Source organism: Podarcis muralis, chromosome 12 (genome assembly GCF_964188315.1).
Source record: "Podarcis muralis chromosome 12, rPodMur119.hap1.1, whole genome shotgun sequence".
Taxonomy (NCBI): domain Eukaryota; kingdom Metazoa; phylum Chordata; class Lepidosauria; order Squamata; family Lacertidae; genus Podarcis; species Podarcis muralis.
The window spans coordinates 7591121-7617472 of record NC_135666.1 but is presented as its reverse complement, the minus strand read 5'-3'; the positions used below and the strand labels follow the sequence as shown (position 1 = coordinate 7617472).

General features: G+C 47.1%; 1 protein-coding gene across 3 annotated transcripts in view; it reads right to left on the bottom strand.

Moving 5' to 3' along the window:
• The window catches only part of HHATL (hedgehog acyltransferase like), a 29672-nt gene extending 7578 nt beyond the window's left edge, over nt 1–22094 (bottom strand). The window contains exons 1-5 of one of the 3 annotated variants that reach the window (XM_028751161.2): nt 21983–22094; nt 11662–11816; nt 7602–7669; nt 5516–5629; nt 2267–2461 (exon numbers count right to left, since the gene is read on the bottom strand). In XM_028751161.2, the coding sequence (XP_028606994.2) occupies nt 2267–2461; nt 5516–5629; nt 7602–7669; nt 11662–11767 (483 nt within the window). In that variant the 5' untranslated portion in view covers nt 11768–11816; nt 21983–22094. Of the gene's footprint in view, nt 1–2266; nt 2462–5515; nt 5630–7601; nt 7670–11661; nt 11817–19118; nt 19394–21982 lie in introns of those variants that run through there. The other 2 variants (XM_028751160.2, XM_028751162.2) reach the window with 2 other exon arrangements.
• Nucleotides 22095–26352: the final 4258 nt, after the last annotated feature.

Below are 26352 nucleotides of genomic sequence, written 5' to 3'. Positions count from 1 at the left end.
CATATTTTTGAAGAAGCTATATTATAGTATGGGACACGGGTGGTGCTGTGGGTTAAACCACAGAGGCTAGGGCTTGCCGATCAGAACGTCGGTGGTTCGAATCCCTGTGACGGGATGACCTCTCGTTGCTCGGTCCCTGCTCCTGCCAACCTAGCAGTTCGAAAGCACATCAAAGTGCAAGTAGATAAATAGGTACCACTCCAGTGGGAAGGTAAACGGCGTTTCCGTGCGCTGCTCTGGTTCACCAGAAGCGGCTTAGTCATGCTGGCCACATGACCCGGAAGCTGTACGCCGGCTTCCTCAGCCAATAAAGCGAGATGAGCGCCACAACCCCAGAGTTGGTCACGACTGGACCTAATGGTCAGGGGTCCCTTTACCTTTACCTTTTATATTATAATATATCCCTTATTAACACCACCCCATTGGCGGGTTGAGCAGACGAGACCAAGTGTGGGTCCAACAGTCAAGAAGGCCGTTTTTGTCCGAGCTGTAGAGGGAAGTGAGGGGCAGATGGGGCTTGTCAACCTGGGAAGGGAGCCCATCTAGGAGAAGGAAAACTCTGATCCTGAACCTCTTGTGATTATACTCATTCACAAGAAAGGCTTCAGAAGTAAACCCCAAAGAACAATTGATATCTGCAGCCTTGTAGGACATCTTCGGGAGAAGAAAAGCCCAAGGAGGAAAGCCTACACAAATCTGGAGTGAAGTCCTTAAGACGGTTGGATGGTGCCTTGTTTGCCTCCTTCCAGCAACTCCAATAGCCAAACTGGGAGTGGCTCTGCTTCTTTGCTCTGCTTTTCTTTGGCTATATCAGCAAAGCTGAGAGAGGGGTCTGGTCACCTGCGCCCCAGGGAGGTCACTTTGGTGCTACTAACGCAACAAAAACAACGCAGGAGGCAGCAGCTGTGAGTTACTGGTCTCTGCAGCCACAGCTGGCGCCGTGATTCTCCAGCGATGTGGCTGCACCCCTGGAGGCACACTCCGCCGTCTCTTGAGACAGGGCAGATGCCAACGAGAGGTCCGGAGAGTGGCAACACAAGGGCCTTCTCTGCAGTGGCTCCCCTTCTGTGGAATGTTATTCCCAAAGAAATTTGCCTGGCACTTTATTATATACCTTTAGGCACCAGGCAAAAACGTTGCTTCTTAACCAGGCCTTTGGCTGACCTGATCAGCATCCCATACCCTTTTAAAATGTGGCTCTTTTGGGGGGCATAATTATTGGGTTATTGCTTTTTATTTTATATGCTGTGATCCTTTTATGTGAACTGCCCTAAGACCTCCAAGTATAGGGCAATATATAAATTCTTTTTAAAAAAATAGTTTTTATGAAGAATTTCAACATAACAAATTATCAAAACACATCATCTCCTTTTCATCCCCCCCCAATTTCCCCCCTCCCCCTCCCCCCTGAGACTTCCCTCAGCTCCTCTCTCTGATTTTTCAACACATATTATTCTCTGCATATTATCAAATTGTCGAGATCCTTAAATCATCTATTATGTTAACAATCAATAAATTTGTGTATGTTTATTCAAAACCTGCCAAGGAGTCCAATTCGTTTTGTTGTTTTTTTAAGTACCGTATTTTTTGCTCTATAAGATTCACTTTTCCCCTCCTAAAAAGTAAGGGGAAATGTGTGTGCGTCTTATGGAGCGAATGCAGGCTGCGCAGCTATCCCAAAAGCCGGAACAGCAAGCGCGATCACTGCTTTCACTGCGCAGTGATCTCTCTTGCTCTTCTGGCTTCTGAGATTCAGAATATTTTTTTTCTTGTTTTCCTCCTCCAGAAACTAGGTGCGTCTTGTGGTCTGGTGCATCTTATAGAGTGAAAAATACGGCAATTTGTAAAAAGTTCCCATTCTTCTTTAAAGTCACAGTTGTCCTTATCTCGAGGGCAATATATAAATTCAATACACAACAACAACAACAAATTGCCCCTCAATGCCAGCCCCATGGGGCAGGCTAGGCTGAAAGACAATAATAACTTGCTTAGCCTTCCCCAGTGAGTTCCATGGCCGAGTAATTTGGACCCTGCCTTGGATCTGGACCCTCTTGAGCCCCCTAACCCAGAGACAGCCAATGTGCTTCCTTCTAGAGACTGTTGGGTTCCAACTCCCCTTGGCCCCAGCCAGCCTGACCAATGGTCAGGGATGATGGGAGCCCAAGAACATTTGGAGGCCACCACATGGACCATGCCTGGTCTGGTCCTGAGGACTCGGCCAGCCAAGTCCCTCTTTGACAGGTGAGGTAGCTGCACACCGACATACCTGCCAGCTGCCGAACGGTTCCACCTTGAAGGAAGCCAAGCTGCAAAGGCCCGCGATGAAACACAGCCACTTCTGCTTAACGAGCGAGATGGTGTAGATGACCAAGCAGTGGGACAGGACGATCATCAGGTAAGTGCTGCCCATTGTTCCCAGCACAGCCAGCAGCCCGTACGCCATGTAAACCACAGACCTGTGCTGTGAGAGAACGAAATAACCTTTTGTCTACTTTTGTCACAGGCCTTTGTGGTCCGTTCTCTTTTGTTCATGGTCTGTGGGGCTAGAATACCTTCCTCTGCAGACGTCCGTCTAAGCAGCACCTTCAGATCTCATCTCACGTTCCTGGCTGTGCAGAAGCCTCCCTTCCCATGGGGAGTTTCCCTTTCTCCCCCAAAAACAGATTTCCAAGGGGGAAAACCACACATTTCTGGATTTGGAGGAGAAATTTGGCTTGGTCTGCACTGGAATGCAGTCTGCCCTTGTTTTCACTCCCCCAAAACAACTGTCCTTCAAAAGCTGCACTCCTTCAAGTTCTCCAACCAAAAATGTACACAAAATGAAGTGTTCATATTAGAGAAAATAGTGTGCAAACACACACACACACACACACACTCGCATCTCCACCCCCATCGATCAGCCCAGACACTGAGGTCCAGCGCTGAGGGCCTTCTGGCGGTTCCTTCACTGCAAGAAGTGAGGTTTCAGGGAACCAGACAGAGGGCCTTCTCAGTGGTGGCACCTGCCCTGTGGAACACCCTCCCGTCAGATGTCAAGGAAATAAACAACTATCTGACTTTTAGAAGACATCTGAAGGCAGCCCTGTTTAGAGAAGTTTTTAATGTTTGATGTTTTATCATGTTTTTAATATTCTGTTGGGAGCCAGCCAGATGGGCGGGGTAGAAATAATAAATTGTTATTATTCCAAGTGCTCCAGATACCAGGTTGCACACCTAGGATTCTGGGATAAAGAAGCACAGCTTTTTCATTTGTCCTGGCTCCCCTCAACCTCTGCTTCAGGGGTCTGGAAACTTTGTCTCCTCCCAGATAATGCTCGGCTGCAGCTCCCATCTGCCCCAGCCAACATGGGGATGCTGGGAGCAACATCTAGGAAGCCAGAGGTTCTGCACACCTGCTCTGATTTGTGCAACATCTTTTCTTGTGGGGAGTTCTGGAGAACTTAGGAAGCCTGCCACACTTTGAAGACATTGGTGTATTAACTTATGGTCTCTGTGTGTGGTTTGGGAGGTGCACGGTTCAGGCGAAAAACAATGTTGTCCAGGGTTGTAAAGACTGCGGAGAGAATAACTGGGTGCACTCTTCCCACCTTGGATCAAATCTATGCTTCCAGGTGCCATAAGAAAGCTGCAGAGATAGTGCAGGATAGTGCGCACCCCGGAAATGATCTCTTTCAGCTTCTGCCTTCTGGAAGAAGGTACAGGGTTATAAAGACTAGGACTAGCCGCCTGAGAAACAGTTTCTATCCAAATGCGATTTTGGTTTTAAACGCAGTGTAAGGTAGTCTCTATGGGAGTATATTGTATTTAATTATGGGGTATCAGAGTTTTTAGGGGGCTAACCAGGCTGGGATAGCTGGGATAGCAGGCTTGTTGGTTTCTGAATGTCTGATGTAGATTTTCAATTTTGTTGTTCTGTATGGGACAATGACAATAAAGATTATCGTATTGTATCGTTTAGGTCCCTCCACTGCCCAGACATGAACATTTGTGGTTTATAGTTTTTTGCATGGATCAGAATGGCTACATTTTGCATGCCTTGAAGTATTACAGGAGAATCTGTACACAGCAATGATGCATTATGTTAAAGTTGGGGCTTCCAGTGCAATCTCAACCAACTCTACTCAGAAATAAACCCCAATGAATTCACAAGGGCTTTCTCCCTGGTAAGTTGAGTTAGGACTGCAGCCTTATTCCCCGGGATCTTGAATCCCTCAAGGCTTCCTATTCCCCACCCACCTCAAATTGCTCACTATATGACTAGTTTCTAGGTGTATTCAGTGCAATGATCCTCAAGTCCATTTCTGTGACTGATTACATTGCTTGTTTAATTGCTGCTAAAGTAAATTTATTTTGGCTGCTCGAAATTAATTCACTAGATAGCTCTGGTGTATGTGTGCCTATTTAACTATCATAGGAGAGTTTAAGCTGACCAGTTTTGATCAATATGTTCAACACATTTAGACAGGCTTGAGTCAACATTATTATATTTACATGAATATATTTATATGTTGTTTCTACAGAATCCACCATTGATTCTAACCCATGCCTTTCCCCCCAGTTCTTATTTCCATCCCCATCATTTCCAGCTTTCTTTTAATTTCCACTGGTGTGTCTTCATATAATTTTTGTTAATTTTTGTTGCAAAATAAAAAAAAAATGAGAGGCACAAATACAAGATGGGTGACACCTGGCTTGAGAGCAGTACATGTGAAATGTACTCTAGGAGTCTTGGTTGACCACAAACTTGACATGAGCCAACAGTGTGATGCGGCGGCTAAAAAAGCCAATGCAATTCTGGGCTGCATCAATAGGAGTATAGCATCTAGATCAAGGGAAGTAATAGTGCCACTGTATTCTGCTCTGGTCAGACCTCACCTGGAGTGCTGTGCCCAGTTCTGGGCACCACAGTTCAAGAAGGACACTGACAAACTGGAACGTGTCCAGAGGAGGGCAACCAAAATGGTCAAAGGCCTGGAAACGATGCCTTATGAGGAACGGCTAAGGGAGCTGGGCATGTTTAGCCTGGAGAAGAGGAGGTTAAGGGGTGATATGATAGCCATGTTCAAATATATAAAAGGGTGTCCTATAGAGGAGGGAGAAAGGTTGTTTTCTGCTGCTCCAGAGAAGCGGACACGGAGCAATGGATCCAAACTACAAGAAAGAAGATTCCACCTAAACATTAGGAAGAACTTCCTGACAGTAAGAGCTGTTCGACAGTGGAATTTGCTGCCAAGGAGTGTGGTGGAGTCTCCTTCTTTGGAGGTCTTTAAGCAGAGGCTTGACAACCATATGTCAGGAGTGCTCTGATGGTGTTTCCTGCTTGGCAGGGGGTTGGACTCGATGGCCCTTGTGGTCTATTCCAACTCTATGATTCTATGATTCTATGATCCAGCCACAGATGAAACACTTTTCAGACGTAAGCGTTTGATCCAATTGCTTGTAACAGAAAGCTGCCAGCAGGTGGTGCTGTAAGCCTTACTTAACGTTAAAGGGCCAGAGTACTGTACTTGCTTACTTGAGGAGTCGTCATGGAGCAGATCTTGGCGAAGAGAACATGCCCAGAGAGGGCAAAGATGATGAAGTTTCTGAAGGAAGTGAACCACATGGCCCATTCAAAGTCAGCTGCATCCTGCAAGGACAGAGAACTGAAGCAGTAAGATCACAGAAGCTCAGATTTTCTGCTTTCATAAGCCCTGCCTCACAAACAATCAATACGGCAGCCAGTCCTGTTTGCTGGAGAAAAAGTTGGCCCAACTTTCTGGATGATTCCAGATAGGTGTTTATTTTGGGATCGGTGCAGGTTATTCACACAACTTTTTCTGGGCATTCACACGGCATCACAAGCATCAAAATTTGATCCTCTAACCCACCCGTCCTGTCCATTTTCTCTCGATTTACCCTTCCCCTGTCTAGAAGAAGCAACCGTGTCCCTGGTTGCTGCGCAGTTGCATGGAAATATTGCAAGCAAGGGTTCCAATGGGAGGCAAGACTAAGTGCATTGCATAGGCTTAATAGGGCCAGCCCAGTCATTAGGCAGAGTGGGGTCGCTGCCTCAGGCAGGTCTGGCGGCAGCAGTGAACCACCACTTGTGTTTTTAATATTCTGTTGGGAGCCACCCAGAGTGGCTGGGGAAAACCAGCCAGGTGGGTGGGGTATAAATAACAACTTCTTCTTCTTCTTCTTCTTCTTCTTCTTCTTCTTCGTCTTCTTCTTCTTCTTCTTCTTCTTCGGCCCCAGGTGTGTGGAAAAACCTCCCACCAGTACATGATAGGACTTGCCGATCAGAAGGTCGGCGGTTCAAATCCCCACGATGGAGTAAGCTCCCATTGCTCAGTCCATGCTCCTGCCAACCTAGCAGTTCGAAAGCACGTCAAAGTGCAAGTAGATAAATAGGTACCACTCCAGCGGAAGGAAACAGCGTTTCCGTGCGCTGCTCTGGTTTGCCAGAAGCAACTTAGTCATGCTGGCCACATGACCCGGAAGCTGTACACCGGCTCCCTTGGCCAGTAAAGTGCCGCAACCCCAGAGTCGTCCGCGACTGGACCTAATGGTCAGGGGTCCCTTTACCTTTTACCTGCATATTTATCAATACCAGTATCATAGATGCCAAGTGTGTGGGGCTGTGTGCGCTCCAGCCCCCACAACATTCCCTATGAAGGGGCCACGCACGCCACAGGGGCAAGTGCGCCTGATGTCAGCACACCCAACTGCAGAGAATATCCTTCCACCAAGCGTGCCCTTGAGGGAGCCCGCTGTGCCCGGCCCGGCCGGGCACGCTGCCCAACTGAGGAGATGAGCGGCAATGACTTTCTTTCCTCTCTCCACCTTCCAGGTCAGACCTGACATAGGAGTGGAGCTGAGGCTGGGATGAGGGAGCTGGTTGCTGCGTCGTGGGGGCAGCCCAGTGCCTCTCCTCCGCTCTGTCCACCCCCGGATCAGGTTTGACCCGAGAGTAGAACTCCAGTTGTGTGCTGGAACCAGACTCCAATGAGCGAGCCCCTGTGGGGGGCGCCCAGTCAAACTCCCTCTCAAAATTGCGCCCTGGCCAGGGCAGGCATGCTGACATCAGACGCATGCATGCATACAATCCTGGGCACTCACTGACCTGGGTCCAAGCCAGCAGGCCTGGCCAGTTTTCACTGCTGGGTTTTTGGATGTTTTTCAGTGACAGGCGGCGATGCTGCTTTTGAACAAGAGCGAACATCTGTAGTAGCTGTGGCCCCATAGATCACGGGAAGTTATTGACTTCATAGATGCCCTGGCCCATAGATCTATGATTTCATAGATCTGTAGTCGTGGCAGGACTATAGAGCTAGATTCTTGAGGCAGGTTCCTGCACCCAGTCATATTTTGTACGCCCACCCAGATGCACCTACCCATTGGTCTCCCAGTCTTCATCTCTGCCTACACAATTCACACATGCTCCACCCACATCCCTCCTCCATGCAAATTCACTGAACAGCCCCTCCGACAGCTCTGGAGGCAACGGGAATTTTTGGCAAATTTTAAACAGGTGTGAATATTCATTGCAGCCTGGACCGGCCCAGCTCCCTTCTAAGCAGCGACTGGCCAAAGATGGCCCAGAAAATTGTACCGCTCACCATTTTCCTGCCAAAGTAATGCCATCCTGGTTTAATGTTCTCCCGGAAAGCTTTTCGGTTCATGCTTTCTGAAAGAGAAAATGTGTTACTTGTTGGGGGAAGCACTGGGTCGCATCGAGGAAATACCCTGGCCCGGCCAATCTAGTGCCCTCCAGGCATTCTGAACTACAACTCTGTTATGTACTGAGTTGAATAGGAGCAAATTACAGCAGTCTGATTGGTCCTAGAACAATAGGATTCAGAATGCAGCAGTCTGATTGGTCCTAGAACAATAGGATCTAGAATGCAGCAGTCTGATTGGTCCTAGAATAGGATCCAGAATGCAGCAGTCTGATTGGTCCACAGGAGCCACCCAATCCAACTCCAGGTGGAAGTGAAGCCGCAACCTGATTGGCCTACAGGAGAATCCCAGAATTAGCCAATTGCGTGGCGCCCATTGTGTGAATAATGTATATAAAGCAGACATTTCGGGGGAACTTGCATTCCTCACTACTATGAGCTGAATAAAGAGCATGAAATCCACACTCGAATTCGAGTAAAATTCATGTACTGAGCTGAATCCTAGAAAAATAGGATCCAGAATGCAGCAGTCTGACTGGTCTGCAGGAGCCACCCAATCCAACTCCAGGTGGAAGTGAATCAGCGACCTGATTGGCCTGCAGGAGCAACCAATCAGGCTTCTGGAGGAGGTGAATCCTCAACCTGATTGGCCTACAGGAGCAGCCCGGAATTAGCCAATCACGCGGGGACCATTGTGTAAATAATGTATATATAGCCAGACGTTTTGGGGGAAGTTTCATTCATTGCTTCTACGAGCTGAATAAAGAGCATGAAATTCACACTCAACTCCGAGTATATTTCAAACTCCCACTGCGTCAATCACCTGGCATCCTCCTGACCAGAGTTATTGCACCATCCCAGGATGGAGGGGAGGGGACAGGCAAGGCAGTGGCAAGATTGGTGGAAACACCTTGGCAGAACCACCAGATTGGCTCCGCCGGCGTGTGTGCACCATGCCTGTCTCTCCACTGCACCCTTCCTTTTCCCCATGTTGGTATGCTGCAAAAACTCGGACAGATGGTATACTGCGGTGACTCGGTGACTCGCCACAATGTCCGCTGCCCTTATTTGGTCACTTGGGAAAAAAGCCATGTCCACAATCTGTTATGGTCATTTTGTGGTACACAACTGCATGCTCTGGGTAGCTTCTGGTACCTGGCACAGACAAAGGGTGAAACCAGGGGTAAGTCAGGGGGTGAGCTGCACAGGTACGAAAGTGGCACATCGCCATGTTGCTACGGCAACACACCATCAACTCCAACTCAACTTAGCACAACAGAGGTGATGTGACCCTTGTGTGCAACATCTGTGCAACAGCGCACTGGGGCTGAGCTTAGGAACCCGCCACCCTACTGCGCATGCCCTGGCGTCTCCAGGGAGCCTACGCATGTGCCAGAATGCTGACCTTTACTCCAAGCGTTATGGAGCAACTTCAAAACTTCTCGCCAAATGTTTGGCTTTGGCTCAACAGGCTCTGCCCTTCCGTTTTACCCTCTTAATCCCCCTTCCTAAATGCAGCCAAACTTTAAGTTGGCGTGACAGCGCTGCCTTCCCAGCCTCCCTGAGCCAGTGTGGTGTAGTGGTTAAGAGCGGTAGTCTCGTAATCTGGGGAACCGGGTTCGCGTCTCCGCTCCTCCACATGCAGCTGCCGGGTGACCTTGGGCCAGTCACACTTCTCTGAAGTCTCTCAGCCCCACTCACCTCACAGAGTGTTTGTTGTGGGGGAGGAAGGGAAAGGAGAATGTTAGCCGCTTTGAGACTCCTTAAAGGGAGTGAAAGGCGGGATATCAAATCCAAACTCTTCTTCTTCTTCTTCCCTGTATCATTGCACCACTGTCTGTGTTAAATCCCAAGGCTCATGTAGCTCTTTAAGGAGCACAGGGTGCTAATAGCACAGTGAAACTAATTATACAATGAAAACTATTGGTTTTCATTGAAATGATGAAATGATTTTAGAATGTCGTTTTATTTTACTGTTGTTAGCCGCTCTGAGCCCGGCTTTGGCTGGGGAGGGCGGGATATAAATAACATTTTATTATGATTATTTCTTATTATTTTGTTGTTGTTAAAAAGCAAGGGGTTATTTTTTCCCTTGCTGTGGGTAGGCTTAAGGCTTCTCCAGACTGATGGGGGTGGGGCTGAGGGTCGCCCTGCGCTACATGTCATTGATGCAATCAGTGTCATTAATAATAACAATAACAACAATAATTTATTATTTATACCCCGCCCATCTGGCTCGGTTTCCCCTGCCACTCTGGGCGGCTTTCAACAGAATATTAAAATACAATAATCTATTAAACATTAAAAGCTTCCCTAAACAGGGCTGCCTTCAGATGTCTTCTAAAAGTCTGGTAGTTGTTTTTCTCTTTGACATCTGGTGGGAGGGCGTTCCACAGGGCAGGCGCCACTACTGAGAAGGCCCTCTGCCTGGTTCCCTGTAACTTGGCTTCTCGCAGGGAGGGAACCGCCAAAAGGCCCTCGGCGCTGGACCTCAGTGTCCAGGCAGAACGATGGGGGTGGAGACGCTCCTTCAGGTATACTGGACCGAGGCCGTTTAGGGCTTTCAAGGTCAGCACCGACACTTTGAATCGTGCTCGGAAACGTACTGGGAGCCAATGCAGATCTCTCAGAACCGGTGTTATATGGTCCCAGCGGCCACTCCCAGTCACCAGTCTAGCTGCCGCATTCTGGATTAGTTGCAGTTTCCGGGTCACCTTCAAAGGTAGCTCCACGTAAAGCGCATTGCAGTAGTCCACGCAAGAGATCCAGCTCAGTGGCGGATTTGCACCAGACTGTCCACACACCGTTCAGCTTTATTTGCGGTTCTGCAATGCTTCCCTTGTGCTACTGTGTTCTTTCTGCCTGGAGGGCCACTTGTTCTCTAGCACAAGAAAAGTAGGAACCCCCCCCCCCCAAAATAAAAGCTTGTGGCACAAAATTATACAGGATTTCAGCAGGAAGTCTGTTGTCCCCTAAACCTTTGCAGGCGCAGGCAGAATCGAAAGTGTGCTTGCATATATCTGCCTCAATACCCTTATAAGAACCTAAGATGAGCTGGATCAGGCCAATGGCACATCTAGTTTGGCATCCTGGCTACATCTGAGCCTTTTGGGAGGCTTGTTTCTTTGCCTTCTTTCACTGGATGGAAGCTGGAATATTATTGTGTTACCAGAACTCTGAATCTTTTCCATTTTTGTTTCTGTTTATTCACGTTATTTCATTTGCAGTAGTACCTCTGGTTAAGAACTTAATTCGTTCCGGAGGTCCGTTCTTAACCTGAAACTGTTCTTAACCTGAGGTACCACTTTAGCTAATGGGGCCTCCTGCTGCCGCCGCGCAATTTCTGTTCTCATCCCGAGGTAAAGTTCTTAACCCGAGGTACTACTTCCGCGTTAGCGGAGTCTGTAACCTGAAGTGTTTGTACCCCGAGGTACCACTGTATATATCCCACCTTTCTTTCATGGAGCTTAAGGCAGCATACAGAGTTCTCTTTCCCATTTTATCCTTTCAGCAATCCTTTGACATAAGTTAGGCTGAGAGTAAGTATCTCTCTAGCTAGCTTCATGGCTGAGTGGGAATTCGAACCCTGGTCCAGCACTCTAACTGCTGCACCACACTGGCTTCTTCCTGAGCCACGCCCACACCCCTTCCTGAGCCACGCCCACACCCTGCCTTGCACCCTCATTGGCTGTTTTTGTCTAGCTATAATGCACCCTTGTCCTCTGATAGAACTTCAAGCCTGCCTTGATGGACAATAGAGAGGGAGGTGGAAGCAAATTATCATTTGTTGCTCCACCCACTTTGGCTTATGGCCCCGCCCACCCTGGCATGTGGCCCCAAGAAGCTTGCCCAGGAGAAAATGTGGCCCTCAGCTGCAGAAGAAGAAAAGGCTCTCTGCCCTTATTTTATAGGACAAGTGGAAAAATGGAGATGTCCTCTCCTCTGGCCCAACTGACTCAAAGTCCCATTCTCTTGGCCTTGACTGGACGGAAAAAGTTACCTCTGGAGCTTTCGAAGATCTCCTGCCCACTGTAAACGATGGCACCTGCCACGACCAGAGCGTAGAGCCCCAGCTCGTAAGTGGGCAACTGCGCTTTAATGCCCATGTTGGAGGGTCGCTGCTGCCACAGAAGCCAACTCCAAGGGGATCCAGATCTGCAGAGGGAAGGAAGCAGGGGAGATACCTTCACATTTCATGGAGTTGGTTGTGGGCTCCAAGGCATCGCGGGAGTTATTCTGCCCGCAGAGCTGTCTTCATTCATACATGCGCAGGGTGAATATTCCCAGCACAATATTCAGCTGTCCCTAGTCTAATGGGTATTGGTGGCGCTGTGGATTAAACCACAGAGCCTAGGGCTTGCCGGAAGGTCGGCGGTTCGAATCCCTGCGATGGGGTGAGCTCCCGTTGCTCGGTCCCAGCTCCTGCCAACCTAGCAGTTCGAAAGCTCGTCAAAGTGCAAGTAGATAACTAGGTACCGCTCCAGCGGGAAGGTAAACGGCGTTTCCGTGCGCTGCTCTGGTTCGCCAGATATGGCTTAGTCATGTTGGCCACATGACCCGGAAGCTGTACGCCGGCGGAAGCGAGATGAGCGCCGCAACCCCAGAGTTGTCTGCAACTGGACCTAATAGTCAGGGGTCCCTTTACCTTTACTTTACTACACCCACCCAGCCACCCCTTGGCCAGTTCCTGCACCCTTAACAGAAGCTTTTTCAGCCGTGGCCCCGATCTGGTGGAAAGCTCTGTCCCAAGAGACTAGGGCCCTGCGGGACTGGACATCTTTCTGCAGGGCCTGCAAGACAGAGCTGTTCCACCAGGCCTTTGGCCAAGGCACAGTCTGACCCCCTCTCTCCTTCTGTAATCCTCATAGAACTCTAGCCCGAGGGTTGCCATTAATTTGACTCTGAATTGATTTTAGAATGAATTGATTTTAGAATGTATTTCAATTAATTGTGATTTTATGTAAACTGTGTGACTTTTACTGTTGTTAGCTGCTCTGAGCCCTGCTTCGGCTGAGGAGGGCGGGATATAAATAAACGATGAGGATGAGGATGATGAGGATGATGAGGATGATTATAAGGCTGACATGCAAAAATTCAAGAAGTGAAGCTTTTCCCAGCAGAAAGATAAGTAGTGGGGGGTATTCCACTCCAACATATTTTTGTGCATGGATATACGTTTGTAGATAGTGTGCATTCTACCCACAATGCACTGTGATCTGCCACCTATGCACTCCCAGCTCTGGCTATCTCATCCTACTCACAACTGTACCTACAGGACCGCCTCTCCTGGTATGCCCCACGGAGGACCTTACGGTCCACAAATGACAACACTTTGGAGGTCCCAAGTCGCAAGGTGGTTAGATTGGTCTCAACTAGGGCCAGGGCCTTTTCAGTACTGGCCCCGACTTGGTGGAACGCTCTGTCACAAGAGACTAGGGCCCTGCGGGACTTGACATCTTTCTGCAGGGCCTGCAAGACAGAGCTGGCCTTTGGTTTGGACAGTCTGACCCTGATGTTTCCCTTCCCTTATGGTTTTGGGATACTATTAAAATGAGGCTGCATTTTAAATTGTACGTTAACCCGTATTTTAAATCCCCCCCCCCCGGTATGTTTTTACTGTAATTTTACTGGTGTCAGCCACTCTGAGCCCAGCTGGGGAGGGCGGGGTATTAATAAAATTTATTATTATTATTATTATTATTATTATTATTAGGCCTCAAACTCACTGCTGTCAGCTGCCCACAGTAGCCCCGGCTGCTATTATCTTCCCACAGAGTTAATAACTTAATGGAAGCCCACACCCAGCCCCAGACCCCATGCAGACAGGCAACTTCCCAAAATATGACCAAGCAGATGTTCTTGAGATGTCCTACAAACTTCCTGCACCCAAGGGAGCCAGCCCTGTTGGGTTCTGCTCGTTCTTTGGACTGAACACCACAGTCAGCACAGAACGGAATAGAAAGGAATAACATGGGAGTGACTCCAGAGCAGAACTGGCCCTGGACTGCAAAAAGCAACGATATTGGTGATCAGGGCCGGCCCGCCCATGAGACAGACTGAGGCAGCTGCCTCAGGTGGCAAAATCTCAAGGGGAGGCCCCTGCCACCACCATTGGAAAAGCAAGGAGAAGCAGCAATGGCTTCCAGGCAGATCTCGCGGCGCTATAGTGAGATCTCACCACCACTTCTCCAGGGCTGAGCCTAGTAGGTGAGGTTTCAGGAGGTGTGGGACAGCGGGGGGGGAATGGCAAAATGGGATGGGCCACCCCTGCTGATGAATGCAGCTCAGAATGGGAATCACTGCCTTCTTGATCCCATAGTTATTTTTTAGAATATTTAAAAATAAATAAATTATAAGTTGTGTGTCCCATGTTTCTCAATTTGATCCTTTTACATCGTTTTGTATGTTTTGTGGAATTTTGTGCATGTTGATATGCTGTTATTTTTTATTGATTAGGTTGGCAATTCTTTATTTCAATTGATAAGTGTAAACTGTTTAATTATTATTTGCCGTCCTTTGATTTTACTGCTTACTATTATACTCAAATGGATTATTGAATGTTGCTATATTTGATATGTTGTTTATTTTAAAGTTATTGTGAATTTTTTCATATACAGTGGTACCTCGGTTTAAGAACAGCCCTGTTTACGAACTATTTGGTATACGAACTCTGCAAAACCGGAAGTAGTGATCCGGTTAGCGAAATTTACCTCGGTCTGCAAACGGAATCCGAACGGGGGAAGGGCACCGGCGGCGGGAAGCCTCATTAGGGAAAGCACACCTTAGTTTAAGAACAGCTTTGGTTTAAGAACAGACTTCCGGAACGGATTAAGTTCGTAAACCGAGGTACCACTGTATATTGTATCAGATTGTTACTATTAATGTTTGATTTTTATGATGTTTTTATATGTATTGGAAACCGCCCAGAGTGTCTGAGGCAACCCAGCCAGATGGGCGGGGTATAAATATATTATATAGTAGTAGTGGTAGTAGTAGTATTTGCACTAGGCAGCTGCCTTCCAGTACAGTGGCATCTGTTAGAATTCCTGCTCCATGACTGCTGTCATGGGATTGTTGTCTATCACATGACGGTGTATGTTTTGACTCCACAGAGTGGGAAGTGACGGAAACAAGGCGTTTGTGTTACTGTGTTCCGTGAAGTGGGACTATTGTCCTTTGTCCTTTTTCTCTTTGTTGTCTGATGCTAGAGAGAGAGGGAGCCATGTTGCAGTGCTCCGTGTGTGTTTATATGTAAATAAAGTAGATTAGCCAAAATGCTGAGTTGCTGAGGTCTTACGCAAACTGCGAAGACTCTGTGGATCCCTAAGTGTGCTGGTGTCGGTTGGCATCGGTCGCTGTGATGTTCGGGCAGAAGAAAGCTTTTGAAGCTCCCAAACCAATGACCAGGAGGGAGAGAACATGCCAGTCGGGTATGTGTCTCTGCCAGGGTCCTACTCGAGTGTGGAGACAAGCTCTCCTGCCAGCCGGGGCAGCTCTTTGTACTGTACGATTGCATCTTATGTGCGTTTACGGTAACTTGAATGATTTCAACCATACGCGGCTGAAGGCAGACTGGTTTAAATTGTGTGTGTGAAATCCCAAGAAAGCAGAGATCTTAAATGTTCTTCATGCGCCAGGCTCACTCGAGGTTACTCAGCACGTAAAGAGCTGTTAAGTTCTCCACCTTGCTGGGACCCTGCTCAGTGCGCCGCCTCTCATGTGAGCCCCCCCAGAACCTGCTCTCTATGCGCTGGGTAGCTGGAGCAAGGAAGAGGTTTTAAAATCTCCAACCTGCTTGCTGGGCAAGGTGAGCTTGCCTCTAGGAAGAGGGGGTGAGGTTTTCTCCCTTCCACACATCACCTGCAAGGACAGTTCCAAGGGATCGGGAATCCGCAATTTTCGCGCACACACAGAACCCTTGGATCCAAACCACCCATGTAAGATTCACTTGTACTGTCCATGCGGAAATGTGTCAATCTGTCTTTTGCCTCAGGCAGCAAAATGTCTTAGGCTAGCCCTGGGGTAGGGAAGGAGAGAATCCCATAATAATCAGTGCTGGATTTACGTATAAGCTAAACAAAGCTAAAGCTTAGGGCCCCACTCTCTTGGGCCCCCTACCAAAAAAAATTAAAGGAAAAAATACTGGATGTACATTTCCAAAATATAAGATAAAAAACAAATAAAATAAAACCTACATACAGCAACTGTGTTTTGTGTTGTGTTGGCTCCTGTGATGGAAGTCATGGGCCCTGCCTGCTAGCCTGCTCCCTAAATTATCACTGGTTTAGATACCTATTAGGTCCATAAATTACCACATAGCATATATTCAACACACAAAACAGTGCCAATTTGTTGTTGACAAAGGACAGCTGGACATATAAAGGGCCCCATTACCTTCAGTAGCTTAGGGCCTCATCAAACCTAAACCCAGTCCTAATCGTAATAATAATAATAATAATAATAATAATAATAATAACCCAGATCCTATAGTTTTTAACACCAGCCTGGCACTCTGAAATCTACATGCTATTGATTTCAGTGGGATACAACAAGGGATGGGGAACCCACAGCCCTCCAGATGTTCCTGAACTCCAATTTGCATCAGCCCCAGCCGGCAGGACCAGTGGTTTGACTTTGGAATGGTGGGAGTTAAAGTTTGGTAACACCTGGAGCCCCACAAGTCCTCCATCCCTGGGACACAGCCAGCCATGCACTCCGTTCTTTGACTGAACACAATGCTGCTACTTAAGGGTGCTTTAGCTTCTGGCTGGATTGGGGCCATAATGTTTTTTTAGCAGGCCCATGCAGCCACGCACAGAACTTTTTGTCATGCCTTCACGGATATGGTATATTGTAGTGTGCAGAGGATGCAGCTTGAACAACAACAACAACAACAACAATTTATTTATACATATATTTACATATATGTAAATATATTTACATATATTTATATGTAAAAACAATACAGCATTAAATATTAAAAGCTTCCCTAAACAGGGCTGCCTTCAGATGTCTTAAAGATAGGATAGCTGCTTATTTCCTTCACATCTGAAGGGAAGGCATTCCACGGGACGGGCGCCACTAGCGAGAAGGCCCTCTGTCTGGTAACCTCACTTTTCACAATGAGGGAACCGCCAGAAGGCCCTCGGCGCTGGACCTCAGTGTCTGGGCTGAACGATGGGGGTGGAGATGCTCCTTCAGGTATACTGTGCCAGGGCTGTTTAGGGCTTTAAAGGTCAACACCAACACTTTGAATTGTGCTGGGAAACGTACTGGGAGCCAATGCAGATCTCTCAGGACTGGTGTTATGTGGTCTCGGCAGCCGCTCCCAGTCACCAGTCTAGCTGCCGCATTCTGGATTAATTGCAGTTTCCGGGTCACCTTCAAAGGTAGCCCCACGTAGAACGCATTGCAGTAGTCCAAGCGGGAGATAACCAGAGCACGCACCACTCTGGCAAGACAGTCTGTGGGCAGGGAGGGTCTCAGCCTGTGTACCACATGGAGCTGATAAACAGCCGCCCTGGACACAGAATTGACCTGTGCCTCCATGGACAGCTGTGAGTCCAGAATGACTCCCAGGCTGCACACCTGGTCCTTCAGGGGCACAGTTACCCCATTCAGGACCAGGGTATCCCCCCACACCCACCCGCCCCCTGTCCCCCCAAAACAGTACTTCTGACTTGTCAGGATTCAACCTCAATCTGTTAACAGGAAGCTCACAGTGGTTAGAGCTACGGGTTGTTGCAGTTCCTAGTTTTTACAGTTAATTTCTGCTTCTGCATAGGGGTTACCATCAGGAAATATCTTTGAAGCACAGAAGGTCCCTGTTTAGTAGAACGACAGCCCCTCCAAGTGTCCCTATTTTCCAGGGACAGTCCGGGATTTACAGAAGCCGTCCCGGTTTCTGATTTGATCCTGGAATGTCCCGCATTTCCTTAGGACGTCCCTATTTTTGCCGGATAAATTTCGGAGGGTATGGAATTATGTGGCCCCTGAGCCGAGGAGATAAGTAACTATACAACCTTTAGAAGACATCTGAACCCTGTATAGGGTTAGGGTTTTGTAATGTTTAATGCTTTATTATGTTTTTATATATGTTGGAAGCCGCCCAGAGTGGTTGGGGCAACCCTATCAGATATGTAGAGTAACAGTAGTAGTAGTAAAGGTAAAGGGACCTCTGACCATTAGGTCCAGTTGTAGTAGTAGTAGTAATAATAGTAATAATATTACAGTGGATGCTCGGGTTGCGAACGTGATCCGTGCGGAATGCACATTCGCAACCCGCAGTGTTCGCAACCCGTGCCTGCGCACGCACGGGTTGCGATTCAGCACTTCTGCGCATGTGCAAAGCGCAATTTAGCACTTCTGCGCATGGGCAACCACCGAAACCCGGAAGTAACCCATTCTGGTACTTCCGGGTTTTGGTGGTCTGCAACCCCAAAAAACCGCAACCTGAAGCATCTGTAACCTAAGGTATGACTGTATTGAAAAGGAGGTACCTAATTTCATCAAAGGAAAACTGGAGGGTGTGGAACAAGTTAGAAAGTGCCCTCAATGCAGCAGAGCTGGCTTGCCACAATTTTAAAGTAAAATAATTCTGTCTAAAGAGGGCTAAACCCCCCACTCTTGCACAGACACATATACGGCCCCAGTAAGGCCAGAGGTCAGAATGACCTAATTGCACCCCTGCCTTTGCATCAATTAAAAAATCCCAACCCACTGTTCTTTGGTCCTGGAAGAAACGCTTAGGTGTGTTAATTCTACTGGCTCTATCCTGCATCGATTACGCCGAATGTTTTTTTTAAAGGGAAGCTGCATTATTGATCACGGTGGCGAGGGAGGGAGACAGTTAATGGAGCCTGGGTCTTAAATAGCATAAGGCAATGGCACTGTAGCTGGGGTGAGGCGGGGCGGAGAGGGAAATCATCTGCAAAGCAGCCGTCCTGTCCAATTTTAGCTTAGTAATTGCTCTATCTGCAGCCGGCGGCGCAATGTGATAGCAGAGGCGATCGTTTTCCTGGGGCAGCCTCTGACAGGCGCTTGGAGATGCACCGAGCGTGGAAGTTTTACGGCCTTTTCAAACGAGCTTTCTTTGCCTGACTCTTTTGTTGTTGTTGTTGTTGTTGTTGCTCCAGTGCACACACCTGCATGTGACATCCCAAGGACCTCTCAATGTTGCAATGCCAGTATATCGATATCGAAGTTTCTGCACCGTGGACGAATGCCATAGCCAGAAGCAGTTCCCTCCGACTTGCCCTCCGCACACCTCTCTCCTTCCAGCTGAGTGCACATGCCGTTTAACCCTTCGCTAGCCGGCAGCTGTGCCACTAGCGAATCCCACACAGAAGCGGCAGCGGTGGCGGCTGCAGGGGACAACCGGCTGGCGACTTAAACCACGCGCCAGGTTTTGCCCTACCCAAACCCCCTTGGCAGCATGCAGATTCCCCTCTCACTGACCTTGAGAAACAAGCTGGCCGAGTTCAGCACCACCACCGGCCTGGAGAATAAAGGGGAGGTCTAGGATAAGAGGAGGAAGAGCAGGAGACTGGGGTAACCTCTGTTTGAAAGTCCCAAGTTTAGATAGACATGAATGAAGGAGAGATAAAAAAAAGTCCTTCTGTAAAAAGGTCCGGTGGTTTTTGTTTGTGTGTTTGTTTTAAAGGAGTGATCGGCCGGTGGGTATTCCCCCCCTCCTTGGCAGGTCCCTGGTGTCAGTTTAGCAAAGAGTGGAAGGTGGCCGGCTGCAGATATTTTTATTTTGGAGGACCACTGCAGAGAGAGGGGCTGGCCCAGGAGCTGCCTGTCAAAAGGACTGCTGAAGACAGCCCAAAACAGCAGCAGGAGCAGGAGCGGGAGCAGCCAAAGTTAATTCAGGACAATGTGAGAGAGGAGGACAGAGGAGCAAGGCGAAGCCAGCAGCCCCAAGGTGCACAGATAGCGGCTCGCTCACAGCGCTGCTACCTGGCTGCTGCTGCTGCAAGTCCCGGGCCGGCAGGATTGAGTTGCTTCCCTGGGGTGCACTTTGCTGCTGCCCGTAAGTGTCGGAGGCAGTAAATCAGGTCCACTCGACACCATCCCTGAATATGCAGCTAGGGAAATGCAGGAGGGCGCCTGTCTCCAGCGCGACTGTCATTATTTTGCAGGAGGGGCTCAGGCGCATATGCCAGAACCTTAGCCACGCGCAGCTGAATTGGATGAAAGGGCTTTGCTGCACTAGTGCAACGAATCCACTTTACAATAAACCCTGGGGCTTTTTGTGGTTCAGAAATGCACCGAAGCAGGATGCACTGAAAGGTGAATGGTTCAGTGTCTCCCCATTAACTAACCAGAAGAATTTATGTGATTTCATTCATTAATATCCCACCTCCTCTTCCCCCCCGGTCTGGGGCTCAAGGCGGCTTACGCAGATTAATAATAATAATAAAAAATTTTATTTATACCCCCACCCTCCCCGGTCAGACCTGGGCTCAAGGCAGCTAACACCAGTAAAATGACAGTAAAAACGTAATGGGGGGGGGGGGGACAATTTAAAATACAGGTTAAAATGCAATTTAAAATGCAGCCTCATTTTAAAAGTAGCCCATGGATCAAAACCATAAGGGGAGGGAAACATAAGGGTCAGACTGAGTCCAAACCAAAGGCCAGGCGGAACAGCTCTGTCTTGCAGGCCCTGAGGAAAGATGTCAAGTCCCGCAGGGCCCTAGTCTCTTGTGCCAGAGTGTTCCATCAAGTCGGGGCCAGTACTGAAAAGGCCCTGGCCCTAGTTGAGACCAATCTAACCACCTTGCGACCTGGGACCTCCCAAATGTTGTCATTTGTGGAACTTAAGGTCCTCTGTGGGGCATACCAGGAGAGGCGGTCCTGTTGGTATGTGGGTCCTAGGCCGCACATGAAACAAGCTAGTGAAACAAGCTGAGAAGCATAGAGAAGACCATCATTAAAATGTCATTAAACACTGATAGAATTGAAATAGTATAAAAAAGATCCATTCGAAACGCAGACAATAAGAATAATGACATCATAGCATCAGCTCTTTCCTAAAAAAGGGAAAGGAAAACATCAGTTTCCAAAGGCCTGTTGGCAAAGAAAGGTCTTCACCTGCTGGCAGAAGGACAGAAAGGAGGGAGCCAGCCTAGCTTCTCTAGCAGGGAGTTCCAAAGACTGGGAGCAGCCACCACCGAGAAGGCCCTGTCTTGCATCCCCACCAAGTGTGGCTGTGAGAGTGGTGGAACTGAAAGAAAGGCCTCCCCCAGATATGTCAGAGCCTGGGCAGGTTTGTATGAGGAAATAGGAACTTCCAGATAGTCTCCTAACAACTCTCAGCACCCTTTATAAACTACACTTCCCATGATTCTTTAGGAGAAGCCATGGGTGTTTAAAGTGGTATTACAGTGCTTTAAAGGGTGCTGTGGGTTAAACCACTGAGCCTCTTGGGCTTGCCGATCAGAAGGTTGGTGGTTCGAATCCCTGCGACGGGGTGAGCTCCTGTTGCACGGTCCCTGCTCCTGCCAACCTAGCAGTTCGAAAGCATGTCAAAGTGCAAGTAGATAAATAGGTACCACTCCAGCGGGAAGGTAAACAGTGTTTCCGTGCGCTGCTCTGGTTCGCCAGAAGCAGCTTAGTCATGCTGGCCACATGACCCAGAAGCTGTATGCCGGCTCCCTCGGCCAATAAAGCGAGATGAGGGCCGCAACCCCAGAGTCGGCCACGACTGGACCTAATGGTCAGGGGTCCCTTTACCTTTACAGCGCTTTAAATGCATGGGGTGAATGTGCTCATAGTCTAAAAGCTTTTTGGGAGAAAATGAAGCTTCGCAAAGTTCAGCTTTGTGGATGAATGCTGAATCAAGAGGTCATCCGGTGGAGGTTGACATATGATATATAGAATCTACTAGATCTACTAAAAACATACAATCATAACAAAAACAGCATGGCGCTAGCCCCCTCATTAAAAGCAGTCGGTTCCCAAAAGTCTGTTGGGACAAGAAGGTCTTCTCCTGCCAGCAGAAGAACAGCAAGGAGAGAACCAGTCACCAGCTTCTCCAGGGAGGGAGTTCCAAAGTCTGGGAGCCACCACCGAGAAGGCCCTCTCCTGCGTCCCCACCTAGCATGCCCTCGAGGGTGGCAGGACCTCCCCTGAATGTGCCCCTCAGGCTGCAAGAGGCTCTCCAGCCTTAGATTTAATTCTGAGCTATGGCTTTTAGACACAGGAAGCCACTGCCCTATTGTATCTAAGCCAGTTTGGGACCTGGGTGGAAGAAAGGTGCAAAGGAGTAAAATTTAAACAATGCACTTTGGAATGGGGAAACGGTGAGCACTTACCCTCAAGTTCCTGCTCTTGTTAAAGCTCCCCCAGGCAGGGAGAAGGAAAAGTCATTTGTCCTTCTTTAAATGGAAGCGAGATCTGGTCCTTGGCTCTGCAGTGCAGCAAAGAGAGGCCTGCGGGGTGGCGAGGAACCCATGCAGGGACGTGAGCAAAATGGGCAGCAGAAAACTCTTGGCTTGCTCCCTCTCTCTTCCTGCCAGCCTAAGGCTGAGGTAGGAGCTGGTGCAGAGCCTGAGTGAACCCAGAAGACTCTAAAGGCTTAAAGGGAAAGCGTGTGGTTTGTTTATGATTGTTCAGAACAGCCTTTGCCAACCCGGTGCCCTCCCATCAAATCCCAGCCAAGATCCCCAAACATTTGGAGGAGGGCACCAGGTTGGGGGACGCTGGCTTTGAAAAATTATATCCCGCTTTTCTCATAAAGTGGCATATTATACCGTACTTTTCCATGTATAAGACTAGGTTGTTGTTGTTTTTACTTTAAAATAAGGTTAAAAATCTGGGGGCGTCTTTAAATTTAAAGACTATTTAGTTAAATATGTTAAGTTGAATTAATTGGAGAAGCTTGCAAATACCAGATAGGCTTAGGATTTAAATATGTAATGGGATGAATTACAGTGGTACCTCGGGTTACATACGCTTCAGGTTACAGACGACTTCACTAACCCAGAAATAGTGCTTCAGGTTAAGAACTTTGCTTCAGGATAAGAACAGAAATCGGGCTCCGGCGGTGTGGCGGCAGCAGGAGGCCCCATTAGCTAAATTCAGGTGCTTCAGGTTAAGAACAGTTTCAGGTTAAGAACGGACCTCCGGAACGAATTAAGTACTTAACCCGAGGTACCACTGTAATATGTTTAATGTTGAACTGCAAAGAAAGAAAGATGTTAAGTGATCAAGTTAATTTTTTTAATTATATTGGATTTGGAAAGCCGTTAAAATGATATACATTGAAATTCAACCAGGGGGACACGAGAAAGTCACTTAACAATGTAACTGAGTTTGATTTAATACGGTGGAGATTATTTTTGTTTGTTTATTTGTTTGTTCGTTTAAATTTTTTTTTGGAAAATTAATAAAAAAAATTGAAAAATAAAATAAAATCTGGGGGTGTCTTAACATGGATAGTGCATATGCCCATTTTATTTACACTCCGCCCTCCCCAGCCAAGACTGGGCTCAGGGCGGCTAACACCTGGTATAAAACAATTCATTGAAATACAACTATAAAAACAAGATTAAAATACAACATTAAAACATTTAAACATTAAAATGCAGCCTCCTTTCAGTGGAAACTCAAATCAAAAACTTTTTTGGGGATAAAAATGTCAAGTCTTCACCAAGGCTATAGTGTAAATTGACTCAGAATGAGCCTCTTCGTTTAAAATCGACAGCTAGGGATTATCGTATCAGAACATTTTTGAACATGAGCAATACTCTGTGATTGGTATTCGGTGAAATGCTAAATGTCAGCAATCTGTGGCTTATCTTGGTGGATACCTTAACAAGTTGATAGATTAAAAAGTTGTTGCATATGCTTTGCTCTGTAGATGAATTCATTTTTATACGCCACAACCACAGCGAGAAAATTAAAATGCGCAAAAATGGCAAGATGCGGTGGTACCTACTAAAGAGGATCGGCAGCTGAAACTGATGGAGCATCCTGCACTGGCAAGTTTAACAGGCAAAATTAGAGAGCAGGATGAGGCTGACTTTAGGGAGAAGTGGGAAATGTTTGTAGGCTGGTTAAAAAACAACTGTTGTAAACATGTTAAAATGCGTGGGCTTTGAATGAGAACAGTAAAATCGTATCTGAGAAAATTGTGGTGGGATTAACTATAATATGCAGCAATATTCAAAAATTTGAGGAAACCATGGAGGGGGGGAAGGGAAGTCCAATGATAATTGACTATTAATTGGAAAATGTTATACAGTGGTACCTTGGTTTAGGAACAGCTTAGTTTATGAACTGTTTATGGATGTCTGTACACATTACTTGGCTGGAGAACTACATTGCAAAATTCAGAGAGGCCCGAATTTTGAAGAATAGCTGTTTTTCAGTTCGCACACTGGGTTTTTTTTTTGAAAGTGTGAATTATTGAGCCTGCCTTTAAATGCAAACTGGATCAAATTTCTTCTCGATCCTTACCCCAGACACATTAGTCAAGAAAATGGAACTCAAATTTCAAACGCAAACCCTGAGACAAATGAAAATGGGGGAGGGGGAGGGGAGACAATGTTAAAAAATAGTATGTCAAATAATACGAGCAATAGTGGGAAGCATTGTGGTCAAAATGGGGAACCAGAGTAAAGAACTACAGGTGAAATTCGAAAATGTAGAATATCGTGGAAAAGTTCATTTATTTCAGTAATTCAACTTAAAAGGTGAAACTAATATATGAGATCGACTCATGACATGCAAAGTGAGATATGCTTCTACTTCTCAGAGGTCCAATCATGCTCGATTTGCAATCTTTGTTTTGCTGTTTTTCTTGAATATTCTAATTTTCTGAGATTGTTAATTTGGGGTTTTCATAAGATGTATGCCATGATCATTGCAATGATAACAAATCCAGGCTTGACATATCTTGCTTTGCATGTCACGAGTCTATCTCATGTATTAGTTTCACCTTTCAAATTGAATTATGGAAATAAAGGAACTTTTCCACGATATTCTAATTTTTCGAGTTTCACCTGTATTAGATGAAAGTTCACACACTGAAACTCAACAAAGGAAATGGAGGTAGCCACTGAGAAGAATAACTTATCACCATTGCAGAGAAGAAAAAACCACAAAATAAAGGGAATTTTGTCAGATAATGTTAATTTTTCAGAATTTTTCAGAAGCTGAATGCAAAGGGGCTGAACTCTCCATTTAGGAAATGCACAAGAGGTCTAAGAGGAGAAATCACAGGCTTCGTACACTAATACCGGCAATAGTGGAAAGCTTCCGAAAAGCTTTTGAAAACTCACCGGGGGTTTACACTTGGCAGGACTCTCAAAACGTAAACACAAGCAAATAAACAAAGATGTGACTATATTCCTACATATCTGTTCACAACTCCTGTTTCAGAATGGACTCCTATTCAGTCTCTCCTGGTTTAGCATTGCTAGACTAGATGGGCCTTTGGTTCCATCCAGCAGAACTTGTTTCCATAAATGTCTGGTGAGACACAATACATGGCTTGGTGGGCCTGCTCAAAGTGCTCTCAAACATACCTTGAAACCTCCAAATCGGTCTTCCCTCTTGGTTTGACCCAATCCCTCTTCCTTCTTCTCCTGTTGCCTCTGTTGCCTCCCAAGTCTTGCTTTGCTTCCAAAGATAAAGGACCAGAGATCTTTCTGGTGACTAACTGAGCTCAGGTGAACCTCCCGTCTCGACTCTGGTTTCAACCTGCCTTTTAACTTCTGGCCCATCCACAACCTATTTTGGCAAGGATGCCACAGGTGGGGTCTTTGTGAACCTGGAGCAGGTCAGCACATTTCCCCCTCCTGCTAAATGTTTGGGACAAAATTGCCTTCGCAGGTACGTTACATAGCAAGGCCGCTTGTGGAATAGCAGGTGAATTTAAGCAGGGCCTGGGGGAGCTGGAGGAAAACAGGATGAACACTGTTGTTGTAACCCAACCGAGCTGGTTCTTCGGCAGCCAAAAGGCACAATTGGGTGCATTGTGAAGAAGGAGACATCTGGAAGATGATACAAATGCGAGGAACAGCCAGAGTGGGAGCGAAGCGGCCAAGAAACTGCCTTGGAAATCAATGGCAAATCAGACCTTTTGTCTCGAAAGAAAGGACCCTTATTGTGGCCGCAAGAGTGGGGATCACGGTCCTGCCGAACTTCTGGAGTTCACTGCTTCATTGGATCAAAGAACAACAAGGAATTCACCTTAGATCCTGTCCTCTCCCCCATCCTTCCTATGTTAGAACTCAGGCCTAGAATTTTGTTGTTTTTCTTGACATTGACAATGGACAGGAGGGGGAAAGTTCTGCGACATCACTAGGGCACAGGGGTTTATTTTTTGATTTACTGATTTAATTGCAGTGGGCCTGTAACTCATTCATGATTTGCTTATGTGATTGCAGATTTGTGTGGGTGGCAGGAAAATAAATAGATAACACTGGGAAACAAAAATTTTGTTGCATTGACACCTGCAGTTGTTTTAACCTAATTTCGACGTACTGATTTCATATCTGAAGTTGGTTTTGTTCTGTAAGTTCTAGGTTTTTTTTTTGCAATTCATGTTTCTCATGGTCCGATCTGAAAAAAATACAAATATTTAGGTTACAGAACTATAAAAATAAAGAAAAATTAAGATTGCAAAACAATAATTGCCATGTGGTTAGGGTAGATCAACGTGTCAGTGTCTACTTAA